Source organism: Stegostoma tigrinum, chromosome 38 (assembly GCF_030684315.1).
Source record: "Stegostoma tigrinum isolate sSteTig4 chromosome 38, sSteTig4.hap1, whole genome shotgun sequence".
Taxonomy (NCBI): domain Eukaryota; kingdom Metazoa; phylum Chordata; class Chondrichthyes; order Orectolobiformes; family Stegostomatidae; genus Stegostoma; species Stegostoma tigrinum.
Window position 1 is genome coordinate 15,660,959 of NC_081391.1, and position 16,099 is coordinate 15,677,057.

Sequence of the window (16,099 nt, forward strand, 5' to 3'; positions counted from 1 at the left end):
TCAATTGTTTTATCTATGATTTTCCCTCCAACATAAGGTCAAAATTTGGGATGTTTGATGATTTTTGCACAATTTTCAGCACTATTTATGACTCCTCAGATAACAAAATAATCTATGTTTAAATGCAGCATGATCCAGAGCAGACCTAGATTTAGGATGACAAGTGACCAGTAACATTCTTACCACACAAGTGCCATGCAATGACCAGCTCCAACAATTTAACATTCATTGACATCACCATCACTGAATTCCCCCACCATCAACATCCTGGAGGTCAACATTGATCAGAAACTTAACTGGAATAGCCATATAAATACTGAAGCTGCAGGTGCAGGTCAGAAGCAAGGAATCCTACAGGAGTAACTCATCTCTTGACTCCCCAAAACCTGTCTACCATCTATAATGCACAAGTCAGGAATGTGAAAGAGTCCTCTCCATTTCCCTGGATGAGTGCAGCTCCAATAACACTCAGGAAGCTGGACACCAAAATCTTCTAACTTTTTCCCTAACAAGACTGTGAATGTAGCTGCACCAAATGAATTGCAGTGGTTCAAGAAGACTGCTCACCACCACCTTCTCAAGAACAATCAGGGATAGGCAATAAATGCTGGCCTAGCCAGAGATGCTCACATTAAAAATATATAAAAATAAAGTTAGAAAGAAGATTACAGTTAATTAGTTGCATTAGGGATTAAAAGAGATTTGTGTTGCTGCAAAAGACCAAGTTTGCTCAAAGACCACGATAAGACAATGCTGCCATAAATACCAGTTTCCACAAAATCATCATCAGACAGAGGCAAAATGCAGAAATGTTTGAAAACCACAAGCACGTAAGATGATACAATTCATGGTGACACTAGCTTGCATAGGTGACTGAATGGAATGAAAACCTATGGTCATTTCCAAATGTAACAGCACACTAAAAATTAAGTTCCCAGTAGAGGTTTCTGTGCATATCCATACAATGGTTGAATGTATAAGCTTAACGCATTGGGAGTAACATTTACATGTGGAAGGTTCCAGGGATGAGGAACTTCAGTTATCAAGATATTTTGTTGAGGTTGAGAGAGAAGTAGGCAACAGCAGATCTGACAGATGCTTTCAAAATCCTGAACGGACTGGATAGAACAGATAGGGAAAAACTGTTCCTGCTCGTAAAAAGAATGAGAACATGGCAGCATAGATTTTAAGTGATCTGCACAAGAAGCAAGGGAAGCGAGTAGTTGAGGTATGGAATCAGGTTCAATTGAGGCAATTGAGAGGACATTGGATGATTCTTTTTGGATAAAAACATAGGTGCATGTAAAGGGAAAAACAAGCAGGTGATTGGCACTAAGTAACGGTGCTCATTTAACATACTCTTGCCAGCACAAGGGGCTGAATGGCCTCCTTCTGTGCTGTGATTCTGAATAGAAAATTAGCTGGCTATCAGGCAGCACAGAGTAGGAAAAAGTGGGTCTTTTTCAGGCTGGTAGAATGTCACAGGAGTTGGCACCGGGGCTTCAAATCTTTACAATTTAGATAAATGATTTGGATGAAGGGAGTGAAGGCACGGTAGCTAAATTTAATGATGGCATAAAGATAGGTAGGAAAGTGAGTTGTGAATAGGACATGTGAAGGGGAAAAGAGGGATAATAAAAAGCATTTAGATGAATTCTTGTACAAATATATTCTACTTCCATGCAATCATTCAAACAATCTTGCCATTTCCTGTTATACATAGTTTATTAAGCCGATTGTCATAATTGCTATCATATTTTTCCGTCGTTTGTTTTAAGAAAGGGAAAGCTGCAAGGCTGCATTGGAGGGAGTAGGAGCTGTCAGTTCAGATTACTGTGACAGTCAGAACGGCTTTTTTACTGTGTTTGTTAGAGGGTATAGACTGACATGGTTTCACAATTAGAACAAGATCTCTGAAAATATGAATAAAAGAAAGAGACTGAAGTGAAATTACTAATTATTTTGCCAGTAGTTTCATTTATTTTCTCACCTAATGCTTCAATTTCTGGAAGAAATACTACCAGCAAAATTTATCCAGGACTGGAGTTGGAATTGTACAAAATGGAAATAGAGAAATGACAGCTTACTTTACACTCCACCAAATTTTCACGGTTATTGGTGAGGAAATTCATGTGCAAGTGTAAAATATGTTGATTTGTTAATGCCATTTTGCACAACTTAAGATGAATTCAGCTCTGATGAATTAAGGGAGTAGATGAGAGGATCTAAAACAGACATGAACTCAAATCATAAACAGGCAAAATGAACACAGCAAAATAAATGTTTATACATTAATACTACAAAATTGCACTCCACATGGCTGAATTTTACCAAATGGACAGCCCAACGTCGGTGAGGAATGCACATTGCCAGCATGTGTAAGCAGCTGGCAAGGCCTTCTTCAGAATCACAGGGTGGCAGCTAATCAGCAGAATCACCAGGAGGCCTGCAGCCTACAGAAGGTGGGAAAATGATTTTATTTAAACATGTACAAGGCTCAGAGCTGGAGGGGAAGAAATCTGGAGAAATCACTAGGGCTGTGGGTGCTGCCTTCACAGCTCGCAGCCTCAACTTTCTTTCTAAAAGCAGCTCCTTCTCCCACCTCAGGCTGTGCTGGAAGACTGCCACCATTTAACCAATGACCTCTTCTGATAGCACCATTAAATGGCCCCATAATTTTTATTTATTCTTTAATAAGGCCAACATTTGTTGCTGTTGCTCATTACTAATTGCCCTTGTATTGCATACTAAATAGCTTATTAGGCCACCTCAGAAACCAGTTAAGAATCAATTACATTATTTTGGGTCAGGAGGCACATGTAGGCCAGACCAGATAAAGACAGCAGATTTTCTTCTCTGAAATACATTGGGGAAGGGTATGGGTTTTTACAGCAATTGGCGATAGCTTCTGGATTACCATTGCTGCGACTACTTTACAGTTCAGATTTTAGACTTTACTTTTTTTTGAAGTTCCACTGCTTGCAATAGTGAGATATGAACCCATATTGCCATTGCAATTACTTGGTCTTCTATCTTACCAGTCCAGTGACATTACTATCATGCTATCTTGTCCCCAGTTGGGTCATTATTTGTACAAACTGTCTGTCTGCCTTCTTGGGCTGTTGGCCTTTCTGATTCAGTAAAATTACGTGAAGGCAGGGCATGGTTGAGGAGTCATTATTTTGTGGCCCAACCCACTTCCTAGGGTTTAGTAAATTTCAGCCCCATTAATCATATCAACTTCTTTTTTCTCCAGTGTACTTTTCTGATTTAACTGCCATTATTTCCCAAAAACAGAAATGCCAATTTAAAGAAGTTTTAAGATAACCTGTTTCAATGCTCTGACATCTAGGACTGGAGGATCTGAAATTTCTTTCAATTAAATATTAGTAGAATTGGAGCCAATGCGATGATTAGGCACCAATTCCATCGTTTAAGTTGATAAATCTCTTAAACATAATCAGACTGTTTGCAATCTTTGTGTGATACTTGACCTTGAGATGAGCTTTCAGCTACATATTTGTGCCATCACTAAGACTATTTTTTTTAATATCTACAACATTGATTGTATTCCTGCCTCAGCTCATCTGTGCTGAGCTCCTCATCCGTTCCTTTGTTATCTCTAGAGGCGACGCATGCTGGTTTCTCACATTCTGTGCTCTGTAAACCTCTGCTGCTGTGACTGGTTCATCTAACACCTCTGATTTTACCAATTCACACTGGGTTCCTGTCAAAAAGCATTGTGATTTTAAAATTTTCAATTCTTTTTCAGATGTATCCATGGCTTCATCTTTCCGGTATTGTAACCTCCTGCAGCCCCACAACTCTCCAAGATATCTCTGCTCATATTATTTGCACTACTGACGTGGCCTTGTATTCAGTTGCCTAGACCATGAGCTCTCGAATCACTTCCAACACATCTTCGAAAATAAACTCTTTCTCCTTTAAGGCACTCCTTAATACCTCTTTCACTAAGTTTTGGATCATCTGTATTAATAATGTAGTTTAGCACCATATTTTGTTTAGTAAAACTTGTGTGAAGTGCATTGAGGCACTTTATCACGCAAATATTACTAAATAAATACAAGGTGGTGGTGAGCTACGTTCTTGAAATGCTGTAATCCATTTGGTGTTGGTACACCCAAAATGCCATTAGGGAGGGAGTTCCAGGATACTGAACCAATAACAGTGAAGGAGCAGTGATATATTTCCAAGTCTCGATGGTGAGTGGCTGAGAGGGCAGGTAGTGGTATTCTACATTCCCTGTAACTTTCTTTTCCACTGCATAGACCTCCAAGGTCTATGCGATTTACTTTCTTATTCCTTGCAGATTTTATCTTACCCATGCCAAACAACCATTATCCATGCCAATTGCACAGGCTTCAATTTATTCATATCACAGATGATTGAATAACAGATAGTTAAAAGAATGTTTGATTTGGATTGACATGTCATTTCAGTTTTCTTTTATCAAAATTGCTACCCAGTTTTGGAAGCCCTATTCTATTCCTTTCACCCATTTGTTTTTCTTCTTAAATGCATCTTTAAATTGCCTCAGTACTTCCGGAAAGAACATTACTGCCACATTCTAACAGGTCCGTTAGCTGGTTTGTAATCCTGAGTGTTGCCAATTTTGTGGGTTCAATTCCCACACTAGCTGAGGTTACCATGAAGTACTCTCCTTCTCAACGAGTTCTGAGGAAAGGTCACCAGGCCCAAAATGTTAACTCTGTTTTTTTCCTTCACAGATGCTGCCAGACCTGCTGAGCTTTTCCAGCATCTTTGTTCCTGATTTACAGTATCTGCAGTTCTTTTAGTTTTTACTCTCCTTCTCAACCTCTCCAATCACCTGAGGTGCGGCGACATTCAGGTTAAACCACCAGCATTTGTCTCTCTCTAATGAGACAGCAGACTTCGGGAATTATAATCACTTTACCTACTCTGCGCATGAAGAAGTATCTCCTTTCCTCTTATTTTAAATTCACTGTTTGAATTAAAGGCCCGACTGTAGTACAGATTTCAAAAGATCAGTTTATATATTTTCCTGTTTTGAACATTGCTAATGAAACATGTGTCATAACTCAGCAAGGAAAGTCTATTTTGCCTGTGGGATCACACAGCCATTCAATCAGCATGGCTTTCTTTAAGCACCATGGCTACAAAAAAGCTCACTTTGTTGAAGTTTTGTTTGTTAATTCACAATCATAAGCAACTCTGAACTCTAAAATACTATTCTGGATCTTTAAAGCTGATTCTTGTTTTCACTTCTTTCAAAAATGTCAAGGTTTTGGAGAGGGAGCAGCACAATTCCATTACAATGGGACCACAGAAGAGGGCCTCCAACTTCAAAGGGATGACTAGAGGAATTGGGATACTTACCCCAGAGCAGAAAAGGCAAGCAGAACTAAATATTTAACATAGGTGTTCAAAATTTTGAAGTATTTGGGAGTATCTGTCCAATTGCAGGTGGAAGGTAATCACAGAATACTTACTGTTACTCATTCAGGAATGTGGGTGTCGCTAGCTGGGTCAGCACTTATTATTCGTCCCCATTTGCCCTTGAGAAGGTGGTTGTGAGCTGCCTTCTTGAAATGCTGCAATCCATTTGGTGTTGGTACACCCAAAATTCCGTTAGGGAGGGAGTTCCAGGATTTTGACCCAGTAACAGTGAAGGAACAGTGATATATTTCAATGTCTGGATGGTGAGTGTCTGAGAGGGCAGGTGGTGGTATTCTATATTCCCTGTAATTTTCTTTTCCACTGCGCAAACCTCTAAGGTCTATGTGTGCCTGCAGCTTCCAGAACTGGAAATCAATGTAGTAGCATACTGATCAGCATGCGTGAAACCTCAGAGTGGCTTGCTTAGAGAAACAATGGTGTTTCTATTTCTTGGGGCCCCTTGTCCTTCTAGATAATAGCGGGTGTAGGCATGATTTGAAAAGTCCTATATAAGGATCCCTGGTGAATTTCTGCAGTGCATCTTGCAGATGGTATATGTTGCTGCGACTGAATATTGTTAGTGGAAGAAGTAAATGTTTGTAGATGTGGTGCCACAGAATGAGCTGCTTTGTCTTGGATGGTTTCAAGCTTCTTGAATGTTATTGGAACTTGATTCATTAGGGCTAGTTGGGAGGATGCCATCATACTCCTGACTTGTGCTTTGTCATGGCAGCAAGGCTTTAGGAATCAGGATAAGTTAATCATTGTGGGATTCATAACTTTTGATTCAGTGTTTTTTTGCTTACTAAGCAGTTTTGATCAATGGTAATCCTCAGAATATTGACAGTAGGGAATTCAGTTATGATAACATTGTTGAAGGGCAATGGTTGAAAGTGGTCACTGCATTGCAACTGTGTGGCGCGACTATTGCTCGTCACTTGTCAGTCTAAACCTGGGTATTGTTCAAGTCTTGCTGCATCTGAACACGGAATGCACAGTATCTGAGATATCATGAATGGTTCTGAACATTGTGCGTCATCAACAAACATCCCCACATCTGACCTTATGAGGGAAGGTAATTGGTGGAGCAGCTAAAGAAGGTTTGACGGAGGACCACTTCCCTGAGGAACTCTTGTAGAGAAGGAAGCAAAATACTATGGATACTGGCAATCTGCAACATGCTCAGAAAATGCTGGAGAAACTCAGCTAGTTTGGCAGCATCTGTGAAGACAGAAACAGAGTTAGCATTTGAGGCCTGTATGACTTCTTCATACTAGATGAGTTTCTCCAGTATTTACTACATCTTTTTTGTAGAGATGTGAGAGCAGAGTGACTGACCTCCAGCTACCATAGAAATAACTAATTATAATGTAAGAATTGGCCAAAGACCCAGGGGATATAAGGAGAATTTTTTTTACTTAATAAGTTGTGTTATCCGAAATGTGTTGATGGTTTATGCTGATTCAATGGTAACTTCCACAAGGGAACTGCTTAAAAAGTTGAAAAGTGGAGAAAATAGGGAAAAGGCAGGGAGTAGATATAATTGGCAACTTTTTGCAAAGAACAGGCACAAGCACGCTGGACTGTTCAGCAACGTTTTCTGTTGTATGAGTCTATAATTAATATATATACTGACAACTGACGGTCCAGATGGAGATTGTAGTAGTTTAGCAGATTCTGAGTTATACAACCGCAGTTGCCATCTTGGTAATTAAGAAAGGTTACCAGAGAGTAAACTTCCACTTGGCTTTCAAAGTCAGACTGTGAAACAATGGGCTGAATTAGTATCAGAGATAATGGGAACTGCAGATGCTGGAGAATTCCAAGATAATAAAATGTGAGGCTGGATGAACACAGCAGGCCAAGCAGCATCTCAGGAGCACAAAAGCTGACGTTTCGGGCCTAGACCCTTCATCAGAGAGGGGGATGGGGAGAGGGAACTGGAATAAATAGGGAGAGAGGGGGAGGCGGACCGAAGATGGAGAGTAAAGAAGATAGGTGGAGAGAGTATAGGTGGGGAGGTAGGGAGGGGATAGGTCAGTCCAGGGAAGACGGACATGTCAAGGAGGTGGGATGAGGTTAGTAGGTAGATGGGGGTGCGGCTTGGGGTGGGAGGAAGGGATGGGTGAGAGGAAGAACCGGTTAGGGAGGCAGAGACAGTTTGGACTGGTTTTGGGATGCAGTGGGTGGGGGCGAAGAGCTGGGCTGGTTGTGTGGTGCAGTGGGGGGAGGGGACGAACTGGGCTGGTTTAGGGATGCAGTGGGGGAAGGGGAGATTCCACTCCCGCACATCCCAGATGTCCAAGTTCTTCAAGGACTGCAACTTTCCCCCCACACTGATCGAGAACGCCCTTGACCGCGTCTCCCGTATTTCCCGCAACACATCCCTCACACCACACCCCCGCCACAACCGCCCAAAGAGGATCCCCCTCGTTCTCACACACCACCCTACCAACCTCCGGATACAACGTATCATCCTCCGACACTTTCGCCATTTACAATCCGACCCCACCACCCAAGACATTTTTCCATCCCCACCCCTGTCTGCTTTCCGGAGAGACCACTCTCTCCATGACTCCCTTGTTCGCTCCACACTGCCCTCCAACCCCACCACACCCAGCACCTTCCCCTGCAACCGCAGGAAATGCTACACTTGCCCCCACACCTCCTCCCTCACCCCTATCCCAGGCCCCAAGATGGCATTCCACATTAAGCAGAGGTTCACCTGCACATCTGCCAATGTGGTATACTGCATCCCCTGTACCCGGTGTGGCTTCCTCTACATTGGGGAAACCAAGCGGAGGCTTGGAGACCGCTTTGCAGAACACCTCCGCTCAGTTCGCAACAAACAACTGCACCTCCCAGTCGCAAACCATTTCCACTCCCCCTCCCATTCTCTAGATGACATGTCCATCATGGGCCTCCTGCACTGCCACAATGATGCCACCCGAAGGTTGCAGGAACAGCAACTCATATTCCGCCTGGGAACCCTGCAGCCTAATGGTATCAATGTGGACTTCACCAGTTTCAAAATCTCCCCTTCCCCCACTGCATCCCTAAAACAGCCCAGTTCGTCCCCTCCCCCCACTGCACCACACAACCAGCCCAGCTCTTCCTCCCCACCCACTGCATCCCAAAACCAGTCCAACCTGTCTCTGCCTCCCTAACCAGTTCTTCCTCTCACCCATCCCTTCCTCCCACCCCAAGCCGCACCCCCATCTACCTACTAACCTCATCCCACCTCCTTGACCTGTCCGTCTTCCCTGGACTGACCTCTCCCCTCCCTACCTCCCCACCTATACTCTCTCCACCTATCTTCTTTACTCTCCATCTTCGGTCCGCCTCCCCCTCTCTCCCTATTTATTCCAGAACCCTCACCCCATCCCCCTCTCTGATGAAGGGTCTAGGCCCGAAACGTCAGCTTTTGTGCTCCTGAGATGCTGCTTGGCCTGCTGTGTTCATCCAGCCTCACATTTTATTATCATGGGCTGAATTTTCCCAGCCTCTGAATGATATGAAGAATGGTAAGAGAGTTGGGAAAATACTGCTAGGTTGGAAATAATGAGATTCTTGACACTGAGGAAAAAAAAGTCTGATATTGCATCCAAAATGTGAAATGTGACTAATTCAAGGCTGTCATCCATTATCAATCCAAGAGTTGGACACAGTCAGATAGGCACTTTGAGCAGACAGGGTCAGGGATTCTGCATCATTACAGTCTGGGAATAGGACAACATCAGGCCTGCAGGTCCAGTACAACTGAACAGTAAATTTGTGGCTAGTAAGGAGCTTCACTGAGATGAGACAGAGGACTGGTCCATCATCAGTTGGAGCTGTCTTTCCAATTTTTTATGGCAGGGTGGGGGTAAGGAAACAGTCAGTCTCGACTAATGACAAAGATGTTATGTTTTGCTGGGCATGAGGGAAAATGTAACACTCCCTTAGAAAGGGTTGAAATGTGGTATAGCACAAAGAATCATACCCTGTGTCGCTTGATTCTTGCAGTTTGCAGCTGCTGTAATAGTTGATCAGACAGGTAATGATATAAAGTGAGAATACATTTACAAATGTGAGCTTCCATTTGTTGTGAAGAGTCATCTGTACCGCCAATGTGCCTTCAGAGATTTTCTTTTTAACTTCCCTCCCGCCATGGACACTGTGAAAGTCTATTCCTGGCTGGCAGCAATAACCTGGCACACAACTAGGCTTTAAATCTGGTTTAGTAGCAGAAATTCTGGAATATCCCAGGAATGATGAGTACTTCTGCAACTGGGGAACACAGCTGTGGTCCCATAAAGGTGAAGTGCATCCATTCTTAATGTGAGCAAAGGAGAATTGTGTGGGATAATGTGCGAGAGCTCATGGAGAGTTGAAATTTAACAGATATTTTCTAAAATTCAAAAGAAGAAACAAGTGAGAAGCTTTTTTTAAAAATGAATTCATAGGATGTAGGTGTCATTTGCTAAGCGAGCATTTATTGCCCAGCATCTCTAATTGTCCTTGAGAAGGTGTCGGTGAACCACTTTCATGATCCGCTGCAGTCCCTGTGGTGTAGATGCACTTGCAATGCACTGTGGAAACGATTTTGATCGAGAGACAGTAAAGAAACAAATGATATTGTTGCAAGTCAGGATGATGTGTGGCTTGGAAGGGAACTTCCATGTGGTGGTGTTCCCATTTATCTTCTGCAGTTGACCTTCCAGATGGTAAACTTTGCAGGTTTTTGAAGTTGCATATTTTGTTTACGATATTGTGAACTTACCCACTTTTTGCTAGACAAACGCCTGCCAAGCACCTTGGCACGTTTTTTAATTTTATGAAAATATTATATAAATACAAATAATTGTTTCTCTCATGGACAATGTTGGCAAAACAATGCCTTTGTTTAGAGACGTTGCTCAGCATTAGCACAGTAACTAAGATACCCCCTCCGTCAACCAACTGTACCAAGAAACCATTCATTCCTGCAAACTAATTAAGAGGTACGTATCAAATGTACTCACTAAACATTAAAGATTCGATCATATCCATGGTAACCCGTGCGAAGACCTTTTCAATAGCCTGTAGAAAATTCCACCTGCTTTCACTGCTAGGTATCACCTTGCAGATTCTGTGAACCATCTTCACAGTCCAGTCCATGCAATACCCATCCTTTTCACATACCTGCACCCAAAATTTAAAGGACTGTAAGTGTCAGTATCAACAAGGACAAGGACAAGGGCAAGAAGTAAAACCTCCATTTGCAAATGAAAACAGAAAATCCTGAAAATACACTCTAGGATACTTAACATTTGAAACAGAAAGACAGAATTAACATTCTAAATGTGACCCTTCTTCAGTGTGAGAAGCAAATTAGAAATCAGAGGTGAAGTAAAGCTACCTCCCCTCTGCTGCAACAATATGTCATAAACCCATTCATAGAAGAATATCACCTGAAGCAAAAATGTCTGCATTTCAACTCCCATTCTCAGTCAGCTCACTTTACAGTCGCTCCTAGTACAACAGTCAATTTAAGCCCAATATTATTTATTTGAGGGCATTTTGTGCTGAGCCCCAGTGGGATTTCTACAAAGTCATTCCATATTGAGGATACACAATCAGCAGTGAAAGATAAATTTTGTCCAATTAATTCTTGACATACCGAACTCAAATACACATCATAAATTTATGACTTTTTTTAAAAACTCCTAATACACATACGTGTCACAATTTGGATTGGAGCTGTGAAACTAACTTTCCACTCACATTTTAATTTTCATAATCTCTCTTAATAACTATGTCCGTTCCATCTCACCAAAGGGTCTTAATCCTCTTTATTAAGACGCATATCATGGAAATATATCAGCTTAGTTAAACATACATCTTCCAATTGCCTAAGGATGCCTAAACGTAGCAAACATTTTTTCTCATGTCTAATACAATCTAATTCAGTTAATTTTATTCTACTTACCAAAGACAGGAACACAATGAGTGTGGCAAGTTCATTGAGCCTCCCATTTACAGCTTTATTGGCCAGGAATGTAAAGCACATGTTATTCCCACAACAAATCAGAAGACGAGCACTATTCTCCAAAAGCCATTCTTGAGGAAACCCTGGAACAGATGCACACTATATCACCATCCTCTTAAATTATTCTAAATTTCTCCTCTTTGTAGGTCTCTTTTCCTTAAGGCATGAACTCCTGTTGGGATTATATTTTTATGAGCACCAGCAGATGATCAGTACCTTGCCCCAGTGATCATTTCTTATACATGAGGTTGGACAATGAATTTGAGAAGACTATTCAACTCAATGGGCTTCATATCCAGGCTCCATTCTGTCTTTGTTTGAAGTGCAGCCATCCAGTGTTTTCAGAAATCACTAGATATCTCATGATCTGAAATCTGGGCTTTTTTTTAACCTTTCTAAATTGAAACCTGTCAAAGTCAATTGTAAATAACAATCTCTAATGACAAAATCAAAACCACCTAACATAGTACATAAAATGAAAAAAGCCTGAGACCCACTCATTGCCAATACATGTAATATATTTCTGTTCTGAAATCAGGCCAGCGCACAGACAATTCTTCTAATTACCAGAATACAGTGTGTGAAGTTGAAGTGCCATGTAAAACTAGAGGTTCTATAGAACAGAGGATACATTGCCTAAACTTCTAACAGCAACATTCCATGTTTCGTTTTCGATACATTAGAAAACAAACTGCCGGGTTACCAACATGAGCTGAAGATTAGAATAAGAATTACAGACATGGATGATCAGATTCTCTACAGGATATTATGGTCCCTGCGCTGCTGGGATTATAGAAATGTCAACCATAAACTTTATCTCCAGGATGCCTTTAAGCTCAGTTTCTTCAGTTCATGTCATTCAATTTGTTTTCCCCTCAGTAACTCTTAACTCTCCACCACAGCATTTCTTTCCTCTATTTCACTTCTAACATCAAGCTGTGTTGTTCTGAATTAATTTATTTTACTTTTTCTGAGCATGAAATTATTAAATGTCTTCTCACTCAATTCTACAATAAGATTTTTTTTCAAACGAAACAGAGTGTTGCCATAATCATCTGTTAGTTTTATTCAGGCTTCCCAGGACTTCAAAATGTGGAATTCATTATATTTCAGTCTTTCCCTTCTCTTCCAATTTTCAGAATTTTTACAAAGGTCAATTACCTGCTAATTCTTCCAACAGGGTGAAAATGTCATCAGCCGTCCATTCCTTGGCATTTTCATGCAGCAATCTAACTGCTGCTGCAAGACCCTTTATGCTGTCCTCACTTGCAGGTAACTGGGTCATATGATGCCAGTGGATCTGACCTGAAAAAGAAACAAGGACAGACAACAACATTTTGCATGTATAAAGGACATTAAAATTGGTAGATGCCATAAGAATTATCAAACACAGAAAAGTGAATATTGAGAAAAAGTCATATCAGCCATGATCTTATTGAACAGTGGAGCAGGCCCAAGGGCCAAATGGCCTAATCCTGTTCCTATTTCTTATGGTCTTGTAGAAAAATAAATGCTAACTACAAGATGAAGAACTGTGCAGTACACTATCCAAGCCAAATATTCACTTTCATTACAGAATTATAGAACTACACAGTGTAGTAAGAGGACATATGGTGCCTGAAGTGGGTGATAACTCTTTTGAAAAACATTCCAGTTAATCTACTCCTCTGCCCTTTTTCCATATCCCTACTAATCCTCTCTCATTTATCTAATTTGCTTTTGAATGCTATTATTGAATCTGTTCCAGTGCATTCCAAGTTTATGCCATTCTGCTCAAAATAAAACATTTTTCCCCAAGTTATTTCTAACTCTTTTACCAATACTTTAATTTACACTACATAAACCCTTCACAATTTTAAGTACTTCCCTCAAATATCCTCTTAGCCTTTCCCAGTCCAACGACAGCAACCCCAGCTCCTCCAATTTTACCATGCAACTGTAATCTCTAATCACTTGAACCATTCCAGCAAACTTTCTCCAAATCCTTCAAATTCATCCCAGAACTGGACCACTGCAACTAAGGCCAAACCTTTAGTCTAAGCAAAAAAGTACTGATTCTTGCTGATATAGTCCAGCGATTGTACTTGTCTTGTTGTACCTCACTCAACAGGCGATAAAAGGAACATTCTGAGATATCCACCACTATTAATACACTTACTGACAAGATTTACACAAGAAGAGTTATCATTTGAGTGAGGTATTAGAGAGCTGTCTGCACAATAACACAATGCTTCAGCCGGAGTCAGGCACTTACAAAATAGATGAGAAAACTAATTTTTTTAAAAATAGCATACAGTATTAAATTGCCTAACCATTCTATGCTAACCCTTACCATCACTGAGAGACATAGGACCATACAGTAAGTACAGCAATCTTGCTTGGTTCACCATCGGCCATGGCTTAAGGATGCGAGTCAGCCAGAAAGCTATATCGCATTGGTGCTCCCAATGATCCAAAAGAACCCGTCGGTAATACAAACGGATCTGTAGCTCTAGCTTTCTAGTCGCACCTATTTCAAGTACAACACAAAAACTGTTGTAGAAATTCTATAAATCCCAAGACCATGATGCATTATATGTGGAATTTAGATTACCAGAATAAATATTTATGCACTATTAAATCTTGATCTTCCAATTGAAAAGCACTATGCGGATTTGTTGAAGGTGGGGTGTGGACAAAAAGACAGAAGAACAAGATATTGAAGATTAAACGTTGACCAAAGGAGGCCTGCATATTCTCTGTATATAGCTGATACAACTAGATATAGAATCTTTTGGGCTTGCCTGGAGCTTTTAGAATATCACGTGAGAGAACTTTGTTGGGCTGGAAGAAACAAATTTAGTGAGTTAATTTTTGCTATCAAGGTCTCAGAACCTTTCAGGCTGGTTGGTTCTGCTGACTTTTAAGGTTACGAACCTCTTCTGCATTCATTCGGATGCAAAAATTCCAACACAGCCAAATTCACTGGAATTATGTTAAAGGGTGCAACTTCTTGACTAAAAATGGGAAAAAGCTCTAATCACAAACCCAAACATACGTATGAGGCATTTATCTGATGGGGCAGAATTCTTCCTCTGATAAACACTTAGGTGTGCGTAAGCATAAGGGATGAATGCTGAATGTGGCATTAGCCCACACAAGCAAGTCAGTCAATTTGAGTGACAGTAGAAAACTTGGGGATTTACAATGAAGAGCACTCTACTGAAAAGGGGACTCAACATAATATGTGGCTAGGTGGAAAAGAATTGTAGGGAATTGAATTTCAAATGCGGGTTTATGGAAGGACGCTGAGGAAGGTAGGGAGATAATTAGGATGCAAAGGGAAAGTCACAGTGATACAGGCAAGGGGAACACAGGAAGGTGGGAACTGCGTATTACGATGCACAGAAGGTTGAAAATCAATGCACACAAAGTGACTTTTTTTTTCATTTTGTTTCGTACCATTATGTGTTGGTGCCAATTCAGCAGCCACTGTTGAGTTTAAGGAAGCCTGCTGACTGTTTTGTCATCATGCCACAAATGACTGTGATGTGTTCTCTGGGATCCAAAGCCTAGAGGACTTCAGCATGCTGTAGGTCTCCTGTGCAGGTGCAATGTCTATTGCCTGACCTGACAGAGGTGTTTAGTTTACCGGCAGAAGTAATATGGTGCAGTCAGCACCTCTAGAATGTCCTGAGATAACAAATCCTGGATGTCTGATTGTCATTTCTCCATATTGTCATAGTGGCACCTCTCTGCTAGGCACCTGGAGGAAGGTCAAGATCCCTGTCCCATCTTACCGGACTATTCTACGTATCCATGGTTTGACACAAGCTTTATACAACAATTCTGTAATCTTTTCCAATCTTTTAAGGCTTCTGACTATTTAGATTTTCCCTGTAGACTACCATAATAAAGTGCATAAGGGTAGTAATCACCCGAAACGCTCACATGTACATCATGTGCTAAGGTACAAACAGTACTGAGTCCCTCATTCACTGTTGTAAACTGACAGGAACATTATCTTAGGAAAGTGAGATGGTTAAGTTTTGGGAGACAGTTGACACAATTTAGCGCCTTTACATCATTTCAGTGATAAAGGTTTCCATACTGTATGACTTTATGACTCTCTGAATGCTTCTTACAAATGAAATGTTGAGCCATCTCAGTACAGTGCCCATGTAATCCTAAATAACTCATATCAACACTTTGGTCAGAAAATTCAACAGAAGGTTATTGCAGAAAGGAGAACAAATAAACTTAAAACTTACACCAAAAGAGTAGTTTAATGTTTTAAAGTTATAAATCAAGCATTCTCTTGAAGGCAGTTCTTAACATCCACATATTTAATGCAAAATAATTTGATCTTATATCCAAGCACTGTCAGGTTCTCTTGGGCCTGTCTGCCTTATCTCACTATTGCCTGAGCTTCCTCAACATCAGCTTGGACTCCCTCCTCATCTGAAGAGAATGATAGCCAGTTCATTATCCCCACTTCTAAGTTCTCACCCCATCATTAAGCTAGGTTGTGCAAAACACAGTAAACAATCACTACTCTGGAAACCCCTGTACAATGTGTATTTAAGTGCTTGTGCTGAATGGACCTGACAATGGAAATGCACCTTTAGAAGACAAAATTATCTTTTCACTGATGGATTTACGGACAATACT

General features: G+C 40.9%; 1 protein-coding gene across 1 annotated transcript in view; it reads right to left on the reverse strand.

The window, feature by feature from the left end:
- The window catches only part of LOC125446947 (F-box only protein 47-like), a 44,934-nt gene that overhangs the window by 2,739 nt on the left and 26,096 nt on the right, over window positions 1-16,099 (reverse strand). The window contains exons 6-9 of the mRNA XM_059640832.1: window positions 13,776-13,958; window positions 12,611-12,754; window positions 11,390-11,532; window positions 10,443-10,602 (exon numbers count right to left, since the gene is read on the reverse strand). Coding sequence (XP_059496815.1) covers window positions 10,443-10,602; window positions 11,390-11,532; window positions 12,611-12,754; window positions 13,776-13,958 — 630 coding nt within the window. The remainder of the gene's footprint in view (window positions 1-10,442; window positions 10,603-11,389; window positions 11,533-12,610; window positions 12,755-13,775; window positions 13,959-16,099) is intronic.